General features: G+C 40.8%; 1 protein-coding gene across 6 annotated transcripts in view; it reads right to left on the bottom strand.

Annotated features, from left to right (window-relative positions):
* The window catches only part of sox6 (SRY-box transcription factor 6), a 131,954-nt gene that overhangs the window by 80,859 nt on the left and 33,263 nt on the right, over nt 1–17,832 (bottom strand). For all 6 annotated transcript variants that reach the window (XM_061742788.1, XM_061742784.1, XM_061742786.1 and 3 more), the window contains 2 exons: nt 5,297–5,534; nt 1,928–2,138 (listed from right to left, as the gene is read on the bottom strand). In XM_061742788.1, the coding sequence (XP_061598772.1) occupies nt 1,928–2,138; nt 5,297–5,534 (449 nt within the window). The remainder of the gene's footprint in view (nt 1–1,927; nt 2,139–5,296; nt 5,535–17,832) is intronic.

Below are 17,832 nucleotides of genomic sequence, written 5' to 3'. Positions count from 1 at the left end.
GAATGGGAGCAGATGGCGAACAGTCTCTGAGGGCCCTGTGATCCCGAGCAGACAGGCACCGAAGCATCAGAAAAAGACACAACAGTTGTCAGTCGTAGATAAGCTTATATTTAACTCCTCTGTTGCTTGTGGTATGTTGCAAACATTATTAAGACAAAAAAGTGACTTCTCAAACGTTCTTGAATGTTGTTAAATGGCTTAATCCAGACCTTTTTGACTCCGACAGCGCCCTTCTCCATAAACAAAGACACATGATTATGGTTTCTCAAAGGTTTCTGATAAGCTTTCTCTGGGCAGTTTCAAACAGTCCCACACGCTCCATTTTCCAGTAATCAGTGATCATCACCTCTGAAGCTTCCTCAAGCGCTCTCGTGGGCAAAGTGTCTCTCAGTTCTCGTAGCGTGGGGACAGCCTGCTGAACTTTGTGAGCCTCTTGTCTTTTGCTGTTTTCCCCCCTCAAAAACTAATTTTCTCCAACATGGGAGTGTATTTTGGTGCTGAAGATACACAGTGCATGAGGCAGACTGAGTCACTATTATTAACAGGAGATTAAAACAGCTGTATGGCACTCCAAAGCACCCTCGCCTCCCTGGGCTAACATACGGCCCCGGATTACAAGCTGCACTTGACCATTTAAATTACTGCAACAACCAGCCTTCACCAGCTGGGGCTCATTACCATAATGCCCACTGTCACTACTCAGAGAATTGACAACCTTGCCATGAAAATTAGCTTTGTAAGGGGGAAAAAAAGACGTAAAATTGTATCCTTACATTAGGATAGAGACAAAAAGAGACAGAACCAGAGGCAAGAGCACAGCCTAACCTCTAACATTCATAACATTCCAACAAAAAAAAAAAAAACAAGAACATGGGGAAAATATGAAAGCTCGTCAATGAGGACAAGATATCCAACTCTGAATCACGTTAAGCGATAAGCCTCTGACTTTGGATCTTTTAGAATAGTAGTTGACAATCTTGTTAATTATAACAAATTCAACATCTTAGGTCTTTTTTTTAATGGTCATTTATATCCATTTTAATTACAGCAAATTAAAAAAAAAAAGTTCAATCGAGATTGAAAGCTCTGTGATGTTATAGAAGTGACAACACAATAATCTGTTTTATCGGGATATGGCTAAATGATTATCTGGCGAGAGAGTTCTGATGCTCTGATACAAAAATCGCCACACGCACACTTAAAAAAGAAGTGGCAAATTATTTTTCGGCTAACAGCGGTCTAATTTATTCGTCTGATGAAGTGCTTAAGCTAAGAGCTCCCCAGACACTAAATGAGACACATGCATTCCCAAGGGGGTTTAACATTTGATTGGATGTAGTTATATTACTACAGCCCTAATTAAGAAGGGGGATGTGTTTCAGCAGCTCCTTCAAATATTTGTTTTTCCGCCATACTCTTGATAGACTGCAGGCTCTACGAGGGAGAGCCAAGAAGGGTGAAACAGGCGCAGATATGACAGAGACCAAAGAGTCTTATCACAGAAAATGATTTCTTTCTCTCAGTGTCTAAGCTGTGTTGACTAAAGATGAACCAATTAGGCACATCCTTGAGAAGGGCTCGGGATGTTTGTGTGAAGCTAACTTTGACGAATAACTGCGCAGAGTGAAGTGTTCTGTGGAGCAAAATAAAAAAGACATAATGTTCCTGGCATCAGGTCAGCACCATGGGTTTCATAGTCAGAGTTTTCCTTGGCATGGGAGAAGACCACACTTATGCTAAGGGCCACTACCAGACAGCCTTTGTCACATTGGAGAAAGTTCAGAACAAACTGGAAACACAGTAACGTCAGTATTCCCATCTTGCATGTGTATGAGAATGAGAGATACAAGAGGAGGCAAATGGAAAGGGGAAAAAAATGCAAAAAAAAAAAACAAGAGTAAAAGGAACATTTGGGAAGATATCATACCATCTTGCTCTGTCTTTGTCATCTCCTCCAGCTTCTTCTGCTTCAGCGTGTCCACTACGTCTGCCAGGCTTCCTTTGCGGCGCTCGGGAGTTCCAAACGCTGATCCGCTCAGCAGGTCACTTCGCTCCCGGGCCCCCTCCTCGGGCTTGTGTGGGGAAGTGGAATTGTTCCGAAAGGAGTACAGGGAACATACTTTATTGCTGTCAGATTCCTGTTAGACGGAAAAAAAAAAGAAAAGAAAGATTGAGAGGGTTGGGAGGGGTGGTGACATGGGATGTATATTAAATGATGAGAATGTTTCTGTGCTCTGTCAGAGCTCCATTGAGCTTCTTGACAGTTTTTCATTCAAATGCAGGGATTGCTGGTTTTTTGCAGCTCGGGGGCGGTTTGCCCATACCAAATGGCTCGTCTTTGGCTTTTCAAACAGCAGTTTCTATATTTTCAACAGTGCTAGCTGCTCTGGTAAATGAGATATGACAAGTGAAAAATTGAGATGAAATGATAAGGTACACTTTCATAGGGCATATCCATAATGTGCTCAGGCTTTACTATTCATCTGCGCAGACTACACAGACAAAACCACCCAACTATAATCTGTCAAATTGCTGTTGAGAGTGCATTTGTGTTAGGGTGACTGCTGTGTAATTTGTTCATTTTCAAGTGGAAACCTATTCTCAGCTGAGTGCCTTGAGCATTCATAAATCTGCGTCCTGTCACAAGCTGTTGTTGTTTTTTCGTCCCACCTGTGTATGGTTTAGTATTTAAGTAAGGGTCCTGTCTCTGGATAACTGGCGGAGTGCTCCCTGTGCACAAACAGAGACGTGAAGGAAAAGGGGAGAATAATGGAGGAGAATACTCTGCACATGGGAGAGTACAGTCAGCACGCAGACCGTGGCTGAGGCCTGCGTCTGACAGAAGGTAATGTTAATTATGGTTTGTGGAGTCTGAGAAAGCAGAAGGTAGCTAAGCAGCCAGGATTTAAAGTCTTTAACGGGGGAACAGTTATCTCTGATTTAAGCTTTGGCCCACATAATAGAGAAAATAAACATGACACATATTTGCAACACATGTTGCTCGCTTACAATGCACAAGTAAAATAACAGAGGGTGTAACACTATGCCTGAATAACACGGCCAGTTCTCAATTGTAATGAGAATTCTCAATAAAGTCATAAATGCAAGCTTGAGTGTGATGCTATCTGGTTCCTATGTGGCATTATCTGCTTGGGGCAGACTTACAGCGGGCTGCAGGGATGTCTAGTACCAAGCGCCAGGGTGGCACGACCGAGCGGCACCTCCCAGGTCTATGCTGGATGATTGTGAACCATGGCAGAGACAGTGGAGAGCGCTTGAGGGGAGTGGAGCAGTGCTGGGTTAATCAGCTGGCATGGGTTCAGGGCACAGCCCACACAGACGCACGGCACAGCAGTAGAGTCAGGTAATCAGCAAAGACAACACTCTCACTGCCACCGCCTTATGCCTTTTCTTTCTCATCCTCTCATTGCAGATCACAACTTCCCCCTTCCTCTCTTTTTTCATGTTGTCCGTTTGCTCTTTTCACACGTCGTCCCTCCCACTTATACTTCTTTAATTCAATGCTTTTTTTTTTTAAATGTTGAAAAACATAAATCTTAAAAAATTATTTAAATTGAATGAGACTCCTGTAAAATAACATCAAGGCTATGGGCTTTTTTCAGATGTGAGTTACTTTTCGTCATATCACTTTGATAGTTTTTAGCCTCATTTGCCTTTTTAAAAGAAATATCATTTGGTCCTGTACTTTCTAAAAGAATACTGCCTGGTGCAGTAAACTTAAGATTTAAATTGTTATGTTAAACAAGGGGATGTGCAGACAATAATTTTGTTCATAATTTGAACATAATTTCATCAAATATAGTGAGTCATCCCTTTTATTTTTCTTCATTTTGCCTTTTTTTAAACTAATTAGGATATTCTGATCCTATTATTTTAGAATACTTTTTGAGCTCAATCCTATGATGTTTAAATATTGCTTAATGTTAAGTTAATTCTCAACTCATCACATAGGTTAAAAGGTCTGGTCTGAAGAAAATATGAATAAATAGTTGATCATAGTATATTACTTTTCCATTTTGATTAAATATTAGTTGCAGATATCTTTAAAAAGCTTTATTTTGTTTGCCCCACATCAAGAAATTAAGTAAAATCCTGTTGCTGACTACCCGTAAAAGATGATTACAAAGTGAGGAATCCTTTGCCTTTAAATTAGCCTCACTGTCATCTTGACACCCCTACATTATGTAAAGTAGTCTGCTACAGGAGCCGTGCATGACTGTATGTGTGTAAGTGTGTGTTCAAGTATGTTGGGGCGTTGAGGGCCTCGGTAGCCAACTGCAGAGCTACTTCAGAGGCCCTCTGGGTCTCTTTACCTCAGACCCGTCTGTCATAGACAACCACCTGCCTTCAGTGTCTACAGCCCACAACAGGCTGTGCTCTTCCTCGCCCTGCTCACATCAAAGCAGCTCCACACTCAAGAGTGTACAGCGTCTGGGGTCTGGCTGCAGATGTAGCTCATGCACAACGAGAAAAATAGCACACGACGTCGAGACATTTCTTTAACAACGATGACAATCCAAAGCAATCACAGGAAAGCAGATAAAGCTTTCATAGGACATGATGCAATTTTCTGAGCCATCATTCAAAGAACAGTCCTCCCTTCCTCTCTTTGCCCTAATAATAGCTTAAGGTTTATTGTTTGGCATAGTAGCCTGTTTGAATACCCCAGAATCCCTGAGATTTCACAGCATTAGGGAGACGTGGGAGCTGCGGGGGCCAGGGATAGAGTATATGCTCAGTTTATTTGAGTAAGCCAGAAACAATGACTGCCTGCTGAGTCTGGATTTTGAATGCCCAAAAGTACTGTCTAATTGTCACTACTGTGCTGTACATCTGAGACAGTCATCCTTTACAAGGCTTCTTCTTCTGTCCCTCCTGCCAAAGAGGCACCGAATAGGAGCGAATAGTTTTGTTGAACTTTAATGTGTGTTGTCAAAATTCAGAAAACTCTGTTTTCACTTTTGGGAACTCACCAAATCTTCAGTGGCACCTCAAGACTACTACTTTTGATTTTTGATTTTTTTTCCACAGGAAAAGTAATTGCGGTTTAGAGCTGAAGAATTCTTTGGTTTTGAAAAACAAATACTAAAAAATAACAGCACCACCAAACAATGATAGCCAAAGCTGAACTCAAGCATAATTTTACAATAAACACTTTTAACAAAGATACCATGTAGTAATGTAAGAGCCTTGTGATTTTTTTGCATTCACTGGTTAACCAGTATTATTTTTTTTTTCATTTTTTTTTCATCTACGTTCAGGATCCATGTCTCACCATGCGCTGCTGTGCTGACACCAGGCTGTCCCAGTCGCTCTCCTGTGGGACGCTGCTGAGTGGCTGCATTTCTTCAGGGGCTTTTCCATGGAGCAGACTGTGCAACGGGAGCTGAGGCATGCCATGGGCTTCTGCACTCTCCTCCTTCTCCCAAGACAAGTGCTCCTGACTCATGGCATCATCACCGTCAACCACAGGGGCAAAAGGAGATGCGGCTTGCTTTGAAGACATGACTCTGCTGTGGAGGAAAAAAAAAATGTCAAGGAAAACAGAATCCAGAAAAAGATGCATCTTGTGAGGAAAGCAGTTTCATTGAGTCAGCGCTTGAGCTGATAAGTTGCCTGAGCAGACACACACACCTGTTGCTACTTTGGGTCCCTGATACTTTTTTTTTTTTTACTGTTTAATGCAGATGGATTACTTTATCTGGGCCAGGAAGCTTGCCTGTTTGAGTTCTGGCCCAGATATCAAGAGAGGAACTCGGGCAGCAGGTCAGATAGGGAAGAGGATAAAAAAAGAAGGAAAAAAACTAATACGACTTGTTAAAGGAAATGTTACTTTTTTCCCCCTCTAATGACATGTTTTATATTTTTACACTCCCTGATTAATATCCAATTTATTTCAAACTGATTTGCTTTTGTCCTTCAAACCACTTAATTATTTTATTTTCCTCGTGTGAGTTCATTTCATTCTAAAACAATCAGATACAAACAAAAGCAACTTGTTTTCTTTTTCATTTCATGTGTCAAATTAGGAAATTATTAACATTTTGGCACGACAGTGGTCCCCAAGGAAAACAAATCCCATTTAAGCAGCTTAAAAACCAAAAGCTGCGAACTATACTGTATTCACAGAAATGTCACATGTGTTCATGAATATTACAGTGAAGAGTGCACTTGACATGTCAGGTGAAAAGGAAACTCATGTTAATTCAAATTTGTAACTTTTTTTTCTCACTTTCTACAACCCAACTCTTTTGTGGAGTACAATTTCCACAACCATTTCCACTTTTTCTCACAATTAATGAGGCTGCACCCACGCTGCGTATTACAATGAATGAAATTAAACATTGTGCCACCACATCTAATTAAGCATTTGGTATTAAAATAAAAGGAGGCTAATGTGGCCTTCCTACAACATGAAGTGGGAAGCGGGAGCCGGAGCCTTTTTAATTCCTAATCCGCTTTTCCCTGAGCTGTTGCTGTGTTTACTTTTGTCAACTGGAGGATACTGACCATTAAAACTTGACTGTGACTGCTTACAGCTCAATCTTCGTGGATTGTGGAGGATGAGTATTTGCTTGCACCGTTATGCACTTATGTGGTAACCTATCAATACTCATCATTTCCCATTTCATCACTGATCTCTATGTACCCCGTCCTCCCGCTCTATCCATAGGGGTCAGTGTGACAGCACTTTAGTTCCAGCCTAGGCTTGCTGACGGGGGAGGGGTGGCAGAGGTCTCGTGTTAGGGGGGGGGTCTCTCAAGGTTGAGGCAGTGGTGTATCCTTGCACTCTCTGTCAAGAGCCAGTGACCGCAAGATAGGCAAACACATGTTTCACGTAAGAAAATATATTTTACTAACAAGGTCTTCTGGTCTGACGGTTCGGGGTCTTATTCAAGGAACTTTGACATGTGAGTTATTTATCCAGAGACACACACTGGTGAGATGTTTTTATCTGTCATTACGGCAGGGAAAATTATTCATAAAAAAAAACCCCAAAAAACAACCCAAAGTACTCAGAAAAAGGAACAAAGGAACATTAAAAGACAATGAACAAAAATCAGAACAAAATAAAGTAGAGGAGGATTTCATATTCAAAAACATAAGAGCAAAAGGGTAGACAGAAAAATGTTTTCTGTCTCGTTATAAATAGTAGAAAGGTTTGCAGTTCTGATTTAGAAGTTGGAGTGCACCTCAGATCTCCTTGACATTTAGTCAAGATACAGTGTGTAGACCAGAGAAATTGAAGGCTGCATAACTTTTTTTCTTTTAAATAACCTTTTGATCAAGTACACCAACCCAAAAAATGTGGAGAAAATGAATGCCAAAGCAAATTTGATATAGTTCGCTAAGGTGCACGGGTATATCCAAGTGCAACATTTGCCTTGCCTTGCTCTCTCTTCCCCTCTCTCTCTCTCTCCCTCTCTGCTTTTCATTTGCTCACACACACTTGCACATAATCACTGACCAGCCTGCGTCGCGGATGGTGTCTTAAACAATGGAAATTCCAATTAATCTGTTGCGGATCTGCAGCTGTAGAAACACACCTGCTTAGTCAGACAGCAAAGTGGGAGTGTGGACCCATGCCTGTCTGCCTGCCTGTCTCTCTGCCTGCCTGCCTGTCTGCCTTCTTGTCTCTTCTGTCTTTCAGCCTCAGTATCTTGAAGAGTTGTCGGCTGTGTTTTTAGTGGGACTTAGCCCTCAATTTTAATCAACCATTAAATTGTTTCCTGCAATTACATCAAACAGAACATGAGCTCAAAATTGAGAACTGTTAATTGAAAATCAAGAGTCAGACCAAAGTTCAGAGCTTGCATGTAACGGTGAGTGCATGTGTGTGTGTGTTTGAGTGTATGGCAGAACTGGGCTGATCACGGAGATTTGAGCGTATTTTTTATTCATGCACCCAAAAAGCTTGAGCCTGCAGCGCAACAAGCACCTCGTCTTCAATGGAGTGTGAGAGTGAAACAAAGCACTGCTTTTGTTTTACACTCTAAATCAAGTGGTATTATTTTACCACTAAAATATTCAGTCTCTCAGGCACTTTTACTTTGGTCTCCAGCCATCAGTCAAGCCACTGAGGCGTGAGCAAGAGAACAGAATAGACAGAGAGTAAAGAAGGGAGGGAGCAGTGGAGACTCCATCCTCCTTTAACATGTGTCTACAGCAATCTTGTTAAAGAATGCAACAGATCTGCAGCAGGCTCCATAACAGTATTTGTCAGCAGGAGTTAATAATTTATTAGCAATGCTGGGAGGGCTATGCTCAGGCAACTAAAGAGTGCAGAGAAACCCTTCTGCCCCACCCCCAACCTTTGACAAGCCCTATACAATACTACCTCGTATTATTGAAAGGGAAACGGGGAAGTGTGGCAATAATTCTCTGAGAATATCTGAGGGCAATGGTACAGATTTTTTCCCCCTCCATATTTAGTGGGGATCACACATCTCTGAGATCTAAAGGGGTATGTGTGCAATAGATCAGCGCAGACACAAAGACTTTTGATGAGGTGCAAAACATAAAGCAGAGTTCAGTTTACTGTGAGTACTGCCACAGCACGTATCTTCTGATGGAATAGTGTTGTTTACACTGTTGGTCTCTTTGTGCTTGCAAAATAAAATCAGCAAAACAGACCTTTATGCACAACTGCAGTGTATTCTTGAAATAATACTTGAATTAATAACTTAACCCGTTTCATAGGAATATAGAGTCTAACTTTCACACACTAAACACTTGAAATATGATGAGATAAATGCTGGACAATCTGCTTGCCCCTATGCTTTACCACACAATGACCAAAGAAAAGTAAATGTGAAGTGGACTCCTGGCACCTTCCTTAAAGACAAAGCCCCAGTCACTTTGAAGACTTGAGGCAGGGATGAAGGAGGGTCAGATAGAAAAGCGATCCGGTCTATATATAGCTGACAATATTGCACACATTTGAAGGATTAGGACTTAAGTTCTCCAGCTATGGGCTCATATGCCCTGGAATGCTTTGAGTCATGAAATGTTCCCTGAGATAATGTTTCATCATCGTGCAAAACAACCTCTGCTTAATTGGTAAGTATTAGAGGGGTGTTGTGCACTGCTCATTTTGGGGGGTCTTGTGACTGCTGGGCCATGTGTCCCCAGCTATCCCATTTCCTCTTTCGTCATAAAAGGGTCTGACCGGCTTTCGCTCGCTCTATCTGCTCTGTCACACTGTTTACCTTTTATAGACAATGGTGATAAGTAACTCCACACCGTCAACCTCCCCCCAACCACCCCATCACACCCACTTGTCTGGCTCAGTGCTGATGTCTTGCACCTTCAGGTTTTGATCACAAGTCTTCATTTTCACATGTTATCAGAAGACCGGGCAGAAAAATACATGAATAAAGATTGCTTAATAATAAAAAGAAGAAAATAAAAACCTGAAGGGAAGAAAAGGGTTCACTGTTCATGTATAACTTATGTTCAAGCATAAAAGATACACATATGCATAAGTTCATATGTTAAAGAGTCTAACATTAGTCAGCTAAGCAAAAATAAAGTGTTGACTTTCCTTTACATCAATATAATCGTTATTGCCATTTCTGCGAAATGCTCACTTTAGCTTTATGAGCGAAAAGTTGAGAGGGGCTCTTTTCAGCTGGATATGTGATGAATAATTATTTGATATAAACAAATATTGGCCATTTTCATGCTGTCAAAGCAGAAACAGTTGATTATTTCTGCATTAGAAATGATTTGAAAAAAGCTATTTCTGTTAATGTGTCTCAGCGGTTGTTATAAAAAACATATCCAGCTCAAGTGAGCTGTTTTTTGTTTCTATCATTACTTTTTATTTTAACCTGTTTTTATTTATTTATTTTGTATATTCAAAAACAAAAACAAAAACACGGATATGGCCTACACAACAATAATAATTATAAAGAAATGACAGACTTGGATTGTGTGTGCATACATATATGGAAGAGGAGGAGTAGGGGGTGTGGGAGTGGGTGTGGGTGTGGGGGTGGGAGTGGGTAGACAGATACTGGGAAAATCATGCGTGAGTTTCCTTCAGGGGTTATTCGTGTTCTAACAGGTGTCATGGAAAGGTTCCTGTGGGTTCTTCACCTGCCATAATGAGATATTACTACCTGACAGCTCCCAGCTGGAGGAGCATTGACACAGAATCCACCGTTTAGCACAATTAAATTATCACCCTCCATTGTGATTGTGGCAAGCTGTGCAGCAGCCAGGTTTCTGGATAAATAATCAACCCGTAACGCGGGCTGCACACTGCACACCGTTTTTCAAGCGCACGTCTGTCTATTGTGCAATTCTGCATATTTTAAAACAAACCGAATTAGAAAAAAAGATCAGCTTTTCATCAGTCACGTGGGGGGTGATATACATGATGATTTAAATGTCCTGAACCTGAGCATGGTGGTAATCACACATACTCGTATAAAAATGAAAGTGGCTGAGAAAATACAAATGTTTCCAGCTACTGTGCAGAGACAGGCAAGTTGTCTAAATTATTTTTTTCCTCCATTATTGTTGACCTTCCCCTGCAAAAAGTCAACTCAATTACAGTGGCACTTCATCCTCACTTCACATTCTCTCCAGATACCTTCTCCATTAGAAGCTACCACAGTTAGCGCAGCTAAAAATCCACACTCAAATGATAGCCACCAAGAGCAAATTAAGCAAGCCACCTGAAGTGCACACTTTACATATTGAGCAGAGCATTGATAATTACTTTGCAAGGTAAATTATTTGCAATAATATGCTGCCAGAGGAACTGCCTTGTATCTCAATTTAAACACACTTGTGCAGCTGCCGTGACAGCATGGTTGGTGTCCTCGCCCCCCACCGCAAGCCAAAGGCTGGTGCAGGTGTGAGAGTGCTTAAGTGCGTCTGTCTGTCTAATCGTGAAGGGTCGATGAGCTCTCAAAGACTGAATCCTTCCTGTACTTCCTCCTTTCTCCTCCTCCTCTCCTCCTCCGTCTGTCCCCTGTGCCACTGGCCCCATTTTTTTTTTCTGATGCAAGGAAACAAGCTCAGAGCTTGATGGCATAACAGCCTCTCAGTTCGTCAGGACACACACAAGTTTACTCATGCGTATGTTTTTAAAAATTAAGGTTTCCAAAAAAAAAAGAAAAGAAAAAACACTACTAGCCTTTTCCCTGCAAAAATGATCCACTATATGACGATGACACAAAGCTTCTGAGGAAATACACAAACCAGAACACACTCACAGTCACACAAAGTACAACTTTAACAGCGAGTTTTGTAACGTGTCTTTCTCTAGGCCAGCTGACTTCAAAAAGGGTCTACTGTTGCTACTGCAGCACAGGACCGAATTTCACAGCGAGTCAGGCCATCAACCGGCACAGCCCTTTTCGATGAGCAACAGTGGAGCAGTGTGGCTTTCCTCACACTTAACAATAACTTACTAGACCTTTGTGAGCAGGAGAAATAAAACAGAGAGTGGAATTTGGCAGGAACGTAATAATACAGAAATCTCCTGAAATTTTCATGGAAACAATAGAGCATTGTTGAAGGAAAGAAAAGCTACCATGACAGATGAAATATAGAGTGAGGCCCCCTTTTTGTAAAATGTTACACAAAGCACTATTCAGGCCAGGTCCATTCTGTCATTTATAAAGATAAGTTCCTCTGTGCTCAAGAGAACGCACTTCAACAAATCCAGTGTAATAGCTGGTCACTGCTGCCAGAGAACTGAGTGGAAGACCTGGCACACAAGTGACAAGATCCAGTTCTAGTCCAACAGAGATGCACAATGACTGGAAAGAAAAACACTAAAGAGAATGGTGCTAAAAGAAAAAAGAGAAAGAAACGCTCATGAGCAAAACTATTAAAGTCACTGAATTTGAGCCAAATTCTCAAACTCTTCAGTTAGTTTTAATAAAACAGTTTTAACACAGCGCACTGGCTTATTGACTGTGACACAAATTAGCTCAATATCATTAGGTAATGATTTGTAATTTGAATGTGGCTTAAACTGTGGCAGAACTGGGATTGTAAAAGCTGCCACTGGTTAGTTCATTTTGACTCTCAACACGCACTCTCTGTCTAAAAAAAAATATGCAACAACAATTAAGCCACCCTACTATTGTTCTTTGGAATGGGAGGACAACAGCTCAGAAGCAACAGTTGGACCCACAGCTAATTGACCCTTTTCTGCTTTTATTTTTTTTCCTGAATAAATTAATGACATTCACTGACAACTCTCCTGCAAAGCAATATGCTACCCTTTTCAAAACTGGACCTCTTGAAATTCTTTGTCTTTTGGCCCTTGAGTTTTCTTAAGGACTGTGAGAAGAAGGGCCGGGACAGAGTTAGGGCGGGTAGAAAATAACCACGTTTCATGTGACACGTCAATTGGAAAATCAAAATAGGGGTAGTTCATTTGCTCCACCCAGATGAGGCCATCTAGCTGAGCCACGATGAATAGGGTCAGGCAAGCCACACCTCAAAGATTTATGATTAAGGCTTATTATGGTGGAGAAACTGACATTGATTGCTGATTTAAACCACTGAAACCAATTAATTTGGCAGGGCTGAATAGAAAGCATGGTCAACAGCGTGTGCCATTCTGACAGGTTCGATGAGAAGAAGCCGACCAAAAGTGCAGGACTAAATGAATGGCTGGCACCCAGCTCTGTTTGGAGGTGGTTAAAAGTTACAGAGCGTGATTGACAGCTGATAAAGAAAAAAGAGAGAAAAACTGGCAAAAAAAAAAAAAAAAAATTAGTCTTGAAGCGCAAAACCAGAAGCCCCAGTCACTGATCTGGGTAATTGCCCAAAAATCAGGTTCACAGAAGACATGTACAAGCTGCTGTTTTCGCAATGTTAAAATGGTTTCATTCATGGGGCGGTACCAAGGAAACCTGAGTAAATGAATGTGAAACATAGCCCTAATAAAATCAGAGAGCTGACAGACATGGTCAGACAGAAAAAAAACGTGCTGTATTTCCATGCCATGGAAGCAGGCACTGTAGTGGATTAAACGCTGACTGAAACACAAAATGCCTCACCAGTCTGCTGCTCCCCGTGACTCTGAATACTTACATTGTGCTTCAGCTCCTCTCTACATTTGTCCAGAACTAAGCACAAAGATGTGCCTGCCACAAAGGATATACTAACACAGTACATTAACAAAGTGATTTTTGTGCTATGTTCACAACATATGCCACATTACACTTGCTTGTATGTTATTTTTCCTGTGGTTGTGGGGAGACGTTTACGTTTACTAATACCTTTTTGCTCTGTGTTAGTTTCTTCCCTAATTCTTTCGCTGACTTGCTTAGACGACACATGCATCATGACGGGGTTCCAAAATGAAATCATTAACTAAATTGCTTTCTTAAAAAGCCACAAGTGTGCTGCAGGATTTGTGTGTGTGTGTCTGTGTGTCTGTGTGTGTGTGTGTGCTTGGCTGCGGGCCACAGGCCTCTGGTTCTCAGGCAGCCTCTGCCCCGGCTCTGTTGTGGTTCCCTGCCACCACACTCATTATGCTCGCCTCAGCCCAGCACGGTGCAGGGCTGCAGCTCGCCTCGCCTCACTCGCTGGTCTAGTAGGAAACAATCTGGTGATCTCAAGCTACTCCTCCATTTCAACTGGGGTGCTATTTGCACAAAAACACTCCTTGACTACACCCTCGATCTCTCGATCAGGAAAACTATCAAAAACACATTAAACAATACGGTTTATCATACTCCTGTGGTGTCACAAAAATAATTCTTGCTGAGACTTATCAAAATGGTAACATGATCAAGAACTTAGCCATATCCTCGTCAGATATTTGGGAACACAAACATTAAGTGCAATTAAAATAAATATGCAAAAAAACGGCAGAACACTAAATTCAGATAGGTATTATGTAACAGAATTTCTGGAAACTTTATCAATCTGCCTGAGATAGATTTCAATAAACAAAGAGCAGAATGGGGGGCAAATAAAGAGTGAAGGACAGACAAATATTTGAAAAGAGGATGGGGACCGTAGCTGAGCTGTGTGGCAGGGTGGCTCAGTACCCCATACACACACACACACACACAGACAAACACACACCACCACACACCTAACCCTCAACCTGGACTGTATCTGCTCTCCACTGAGCTAAAGGTAGCAGATGTGTCTTTCACAGCCTGTATGGCGTGTAACCAGTCTGCAAACAATAGATAGAAACCGACAAAGGTTGCTGCACTTGCAACACACTTTTACAGTAAAGGGCAGTCAAATTTCATCAGCCACATCAGTAAATAATTCACTTTTCTCTTTTCTTTTTTTTTTAACTTCACAAACCACTGAGGCATTCATCATTGAATAAAAGTGCAGTCCAAAAGTTGTGTACTCTTGTGTTAGTGCCTTGACCAGCCAGTCAGCCCCTAATATGCTCTTTGAAGTCCCTTTAATCACCTTTAACCAAGTTTGGGGTACCTTTTTGACCTCAGGTTAACATAGAAATTGGTGTAAACGTGTTCAATCATGTTAATCTAATAATATACATGAGATTACGTACTTTGAAGAACCTCAGGACCATGACACAAAAGATCTCTTAGCTTTGGGTAAAACAGATGGATATGACAGTGAAAAAGATCAAGTACCATTTAAAGCTTTTCTAATGCTTGTTTTGATATTGTTTTTTTTCCATACTGCATAATTGGCCCTTCATTTGTTGCATGTCTGTTTGTACGGTATATAAACCTTCTCTGGTGTCACCCCCCACCTCCACCCCCAACAAGGCATATCATCTATAAAAGGCAGCTACATCACTATAGCACAAGCTAAAAATACAGGGCATAGTTTCCCCTCTTTCCCATGTATTCACAATTGTGTCAAACTTAAGCTGAGAAATCCCACCAAAAGAGCTCTAGGTGGGAAAAAAAAAGAAAAAAAGAAAAGTATTTTTTGGTGCTGTTACAGAGCAAATAACAAATCTCCAGTATTTTGACAGGAAATTGCAAGACATAGCACGAGAAACCTTTTTTCTTTCTTCGTTTGCAAGCCAGGTTTTAAGAAAGCTCTCTAAAAGCTATCAAAAGTTTAAGCATTTCCCACATCCACTCCTGTGGGTGTGCCTGTAAAGTGCTTCACTCCCTTTCTTGAAAACCTCTAAGGAATTGCATCATGGCATGGCGAATAGGACGATGGTAGCAACATACTGTAACATAGGGGAAATACCTCATTTCGGTTGATTCATAAACACCTTGTGCACTGGCTGGCTGGCCACTCACACTGGACTGAGCTGTACTGGTTGTCAAGGCAGAGCTTACTGTGCCCAGAGCCAATCCCCTGTTTAGGACACACACACACACACACACACACACGCACGCACACACACACACACTCATGTGCACACACACATTCTAAGAGACGCACAGATTGTAGCATCGCTCTGTTTTAATTTGGTCTTTGTAGTGTCTGTTATCTCTGTCTAATATCACACATTGGCCTCCTCTCATTATCAGAGTGGGTCTTTATCAGAGACCCTTGTTTGATACAGTTAAGAGCTGGTGTATTATGTACTGCACACCAAGAGTCAGCAGTGATCTACATATTCAATAACTTCCATAATCATATGCGCAATTCATCAAATGAGTTGTGATTGCAGGGGAAGTGGAATAGAGTGGAATAGAGAGGAGCAGAGAGGTCTGATTCCTGAAGGACTAAAGTCTAATCACAAAACTAACATGATAATTGAAATCTAAATTGAAAGGCTTAGCTCTCAGGGAGAGTATGTCAGACATGGAGTGTAGAAACTCTGGTGAGAGAGTAACAGAGGCAGAGGAAGAGTGGCAGGAAACATGAAATCTCAACAAACTGATAACAATATGCATGAAAATGTGGGAATTCTTCATACTGCTATGAACACAAGCACCATGAAAGCGCCACGAAAGCTCCACCGTATATACAGTAAGCTCAAATATGCTGAAGGTCAAAGAGCTTTCAAATGATTTTTCTGGTGAGGTTGACTATTATCATTATAGTTTTGTTGGAGTTATTGTATAAATCAGTAAAGGCTTAATTCTTACCTGGGTGTGTTTTTTGGTGATTTTTTACCTACATTTAACATAGTGATTGGTTACATTTATAGAATAAAATAAGAATAAAATCCATTGTTAGGTTTAAAATGTAGTGGGAGCTCTACTGGCAGAGTTGCTCATTTTAAATGAGATGGACTCTTATCAACAATTCTTCTATTTTTTCTATTTCATTTTCCTCCATAGTTTCCCAACACAGTTAAAACAATTTGGGGAAAAATAAGGTATTTAATTAATTGCAATCTCCAACTATGCTGCTAGATGGCACTTAAGTGACTAAAACAGACTTATTCAATGATTGCTTAATACCCAACACTACATCTCTTGTATAAGTAGTCTGAACCCTATAAATATTGTCCTTAAAATGCAACTTAAATAATTGCTTAACAATAGCAAAGCATTTATTTGTGTTTCAGTTTAGGTGAAAGTAAGATATTTTTTTACCAACATCAATAAATCAAAAGGCCAAGTCTCTTGTGATTATTTTTAGATATATCTACCATCTACCTTCATTGTTAGTTATTCATGATCTTGTACAGTTTTCCTATTCACATTCATCAAGATAAAACACTTATCTTGTCCAATCATCGCACTGAAACTCCACTGTCCTCCATCTCACCTCAAACATTGTGCTGCCTTCACTTTCACCTCCAGTGTTTTACTTGTTGTGAATATAACCCACAGGCAGGAGTGAGGACAATGACGAGCGCAGCAAAGTCCTCTGTCCCATCTACCTCGCTGCCCCCTCTCTCTGCTGTCTGTCCCAACTGGAGGATTCATAGTCATCCCTCAATAACGTTTAATTAGTAATGCCAAATTCATTAACCTGTACTGCTGTTACGCTGGCCTCAGCCATAAATTAGCTTAATGTGAGCAGACGTACAGCAGCTGTAATAAGGGACATAAAACTGAAAGAGAAACACATAGTGTTCATCAGTGGTGGGATCATTCCAACTGAGCGGTGTTTTAGAGCAGCAGCGTTCCTCTTTAGTCCAGGAGTGCTTAACTGAGGCCATTTAACATATTTTCTTTAAATGCCAAAGGAACATGTTTTAACTTCAGCTGAACCGAAGACACTATAATTACAAGCCATTAGTCATGATAATTTGTATTTTTGTCATCATTTTTCATTTTAAGGCTTCAGCTGAAATATTGACATAAAATGAATGTGACAATGGCGTCAAACCACGTTGACTTGCTTTCTTCATGGGCCATATTGAAAGGAACTCGGCCCAGGTTTTGCAAGGAATCTGATTTTGGCACATCAGCAAGTTACTCCACAGTCCTTACACATAGTGACTTTATAATGATGTATGAGCTTCCTTGGATTTGTAACTCCTAAACATATGTCAATGTGCATCTACTCAGTCCAAAAAGGTAGTATGTCATATGCAGGAATGTGAGAGGAGGAATAATGCGCTAGGTTCTGTAATCCAGAGCGGAGTATGGATCTATGTTGTTTATCTGGCAGTGTGTTTCTCTTAATAACTCACTTTTGCTTTCTCTTCCTATCTCCACCAATTTCAACCATTTTGACCAACTGATTTGTTCAATTTTATCAAAGTCAACCAGGTAAAAGTAGTGCAATAGCTGTGGATGACAAGAAAGGATTCCTGATAAGTTGGTGCTCCTGTCCAAACACGCAACATGTCAGCCTGGGATTTATACATTCTCTATTAAAAATGAGGAAAATAAAAATCAGCTGTTAGCATAGTCTATGCAGTTATAATTGAAAGTCGGGAGGAATTTTCTAATGAATAATAATACACAC

The sequence above is a fragment of the Cololabis saira genome, chromosome 2, assembly GCF_033807715.1.
Source record: "Cololabis saira isolate AMF1-May2022 chromosome 2, fColSai1.1, whole genome shotgun sequence".
NCBI classification, from domain to species: Eukaryota; Metazoa; Chordata; class Actinopteri; order Beloniformes; family Belonidae; genus Cololabis; species Cololabis saira.
Note: the sequence above shows the minus strand (reverse complement) of the source record. Positions and strands in the feature narration are given on the sequence as shown.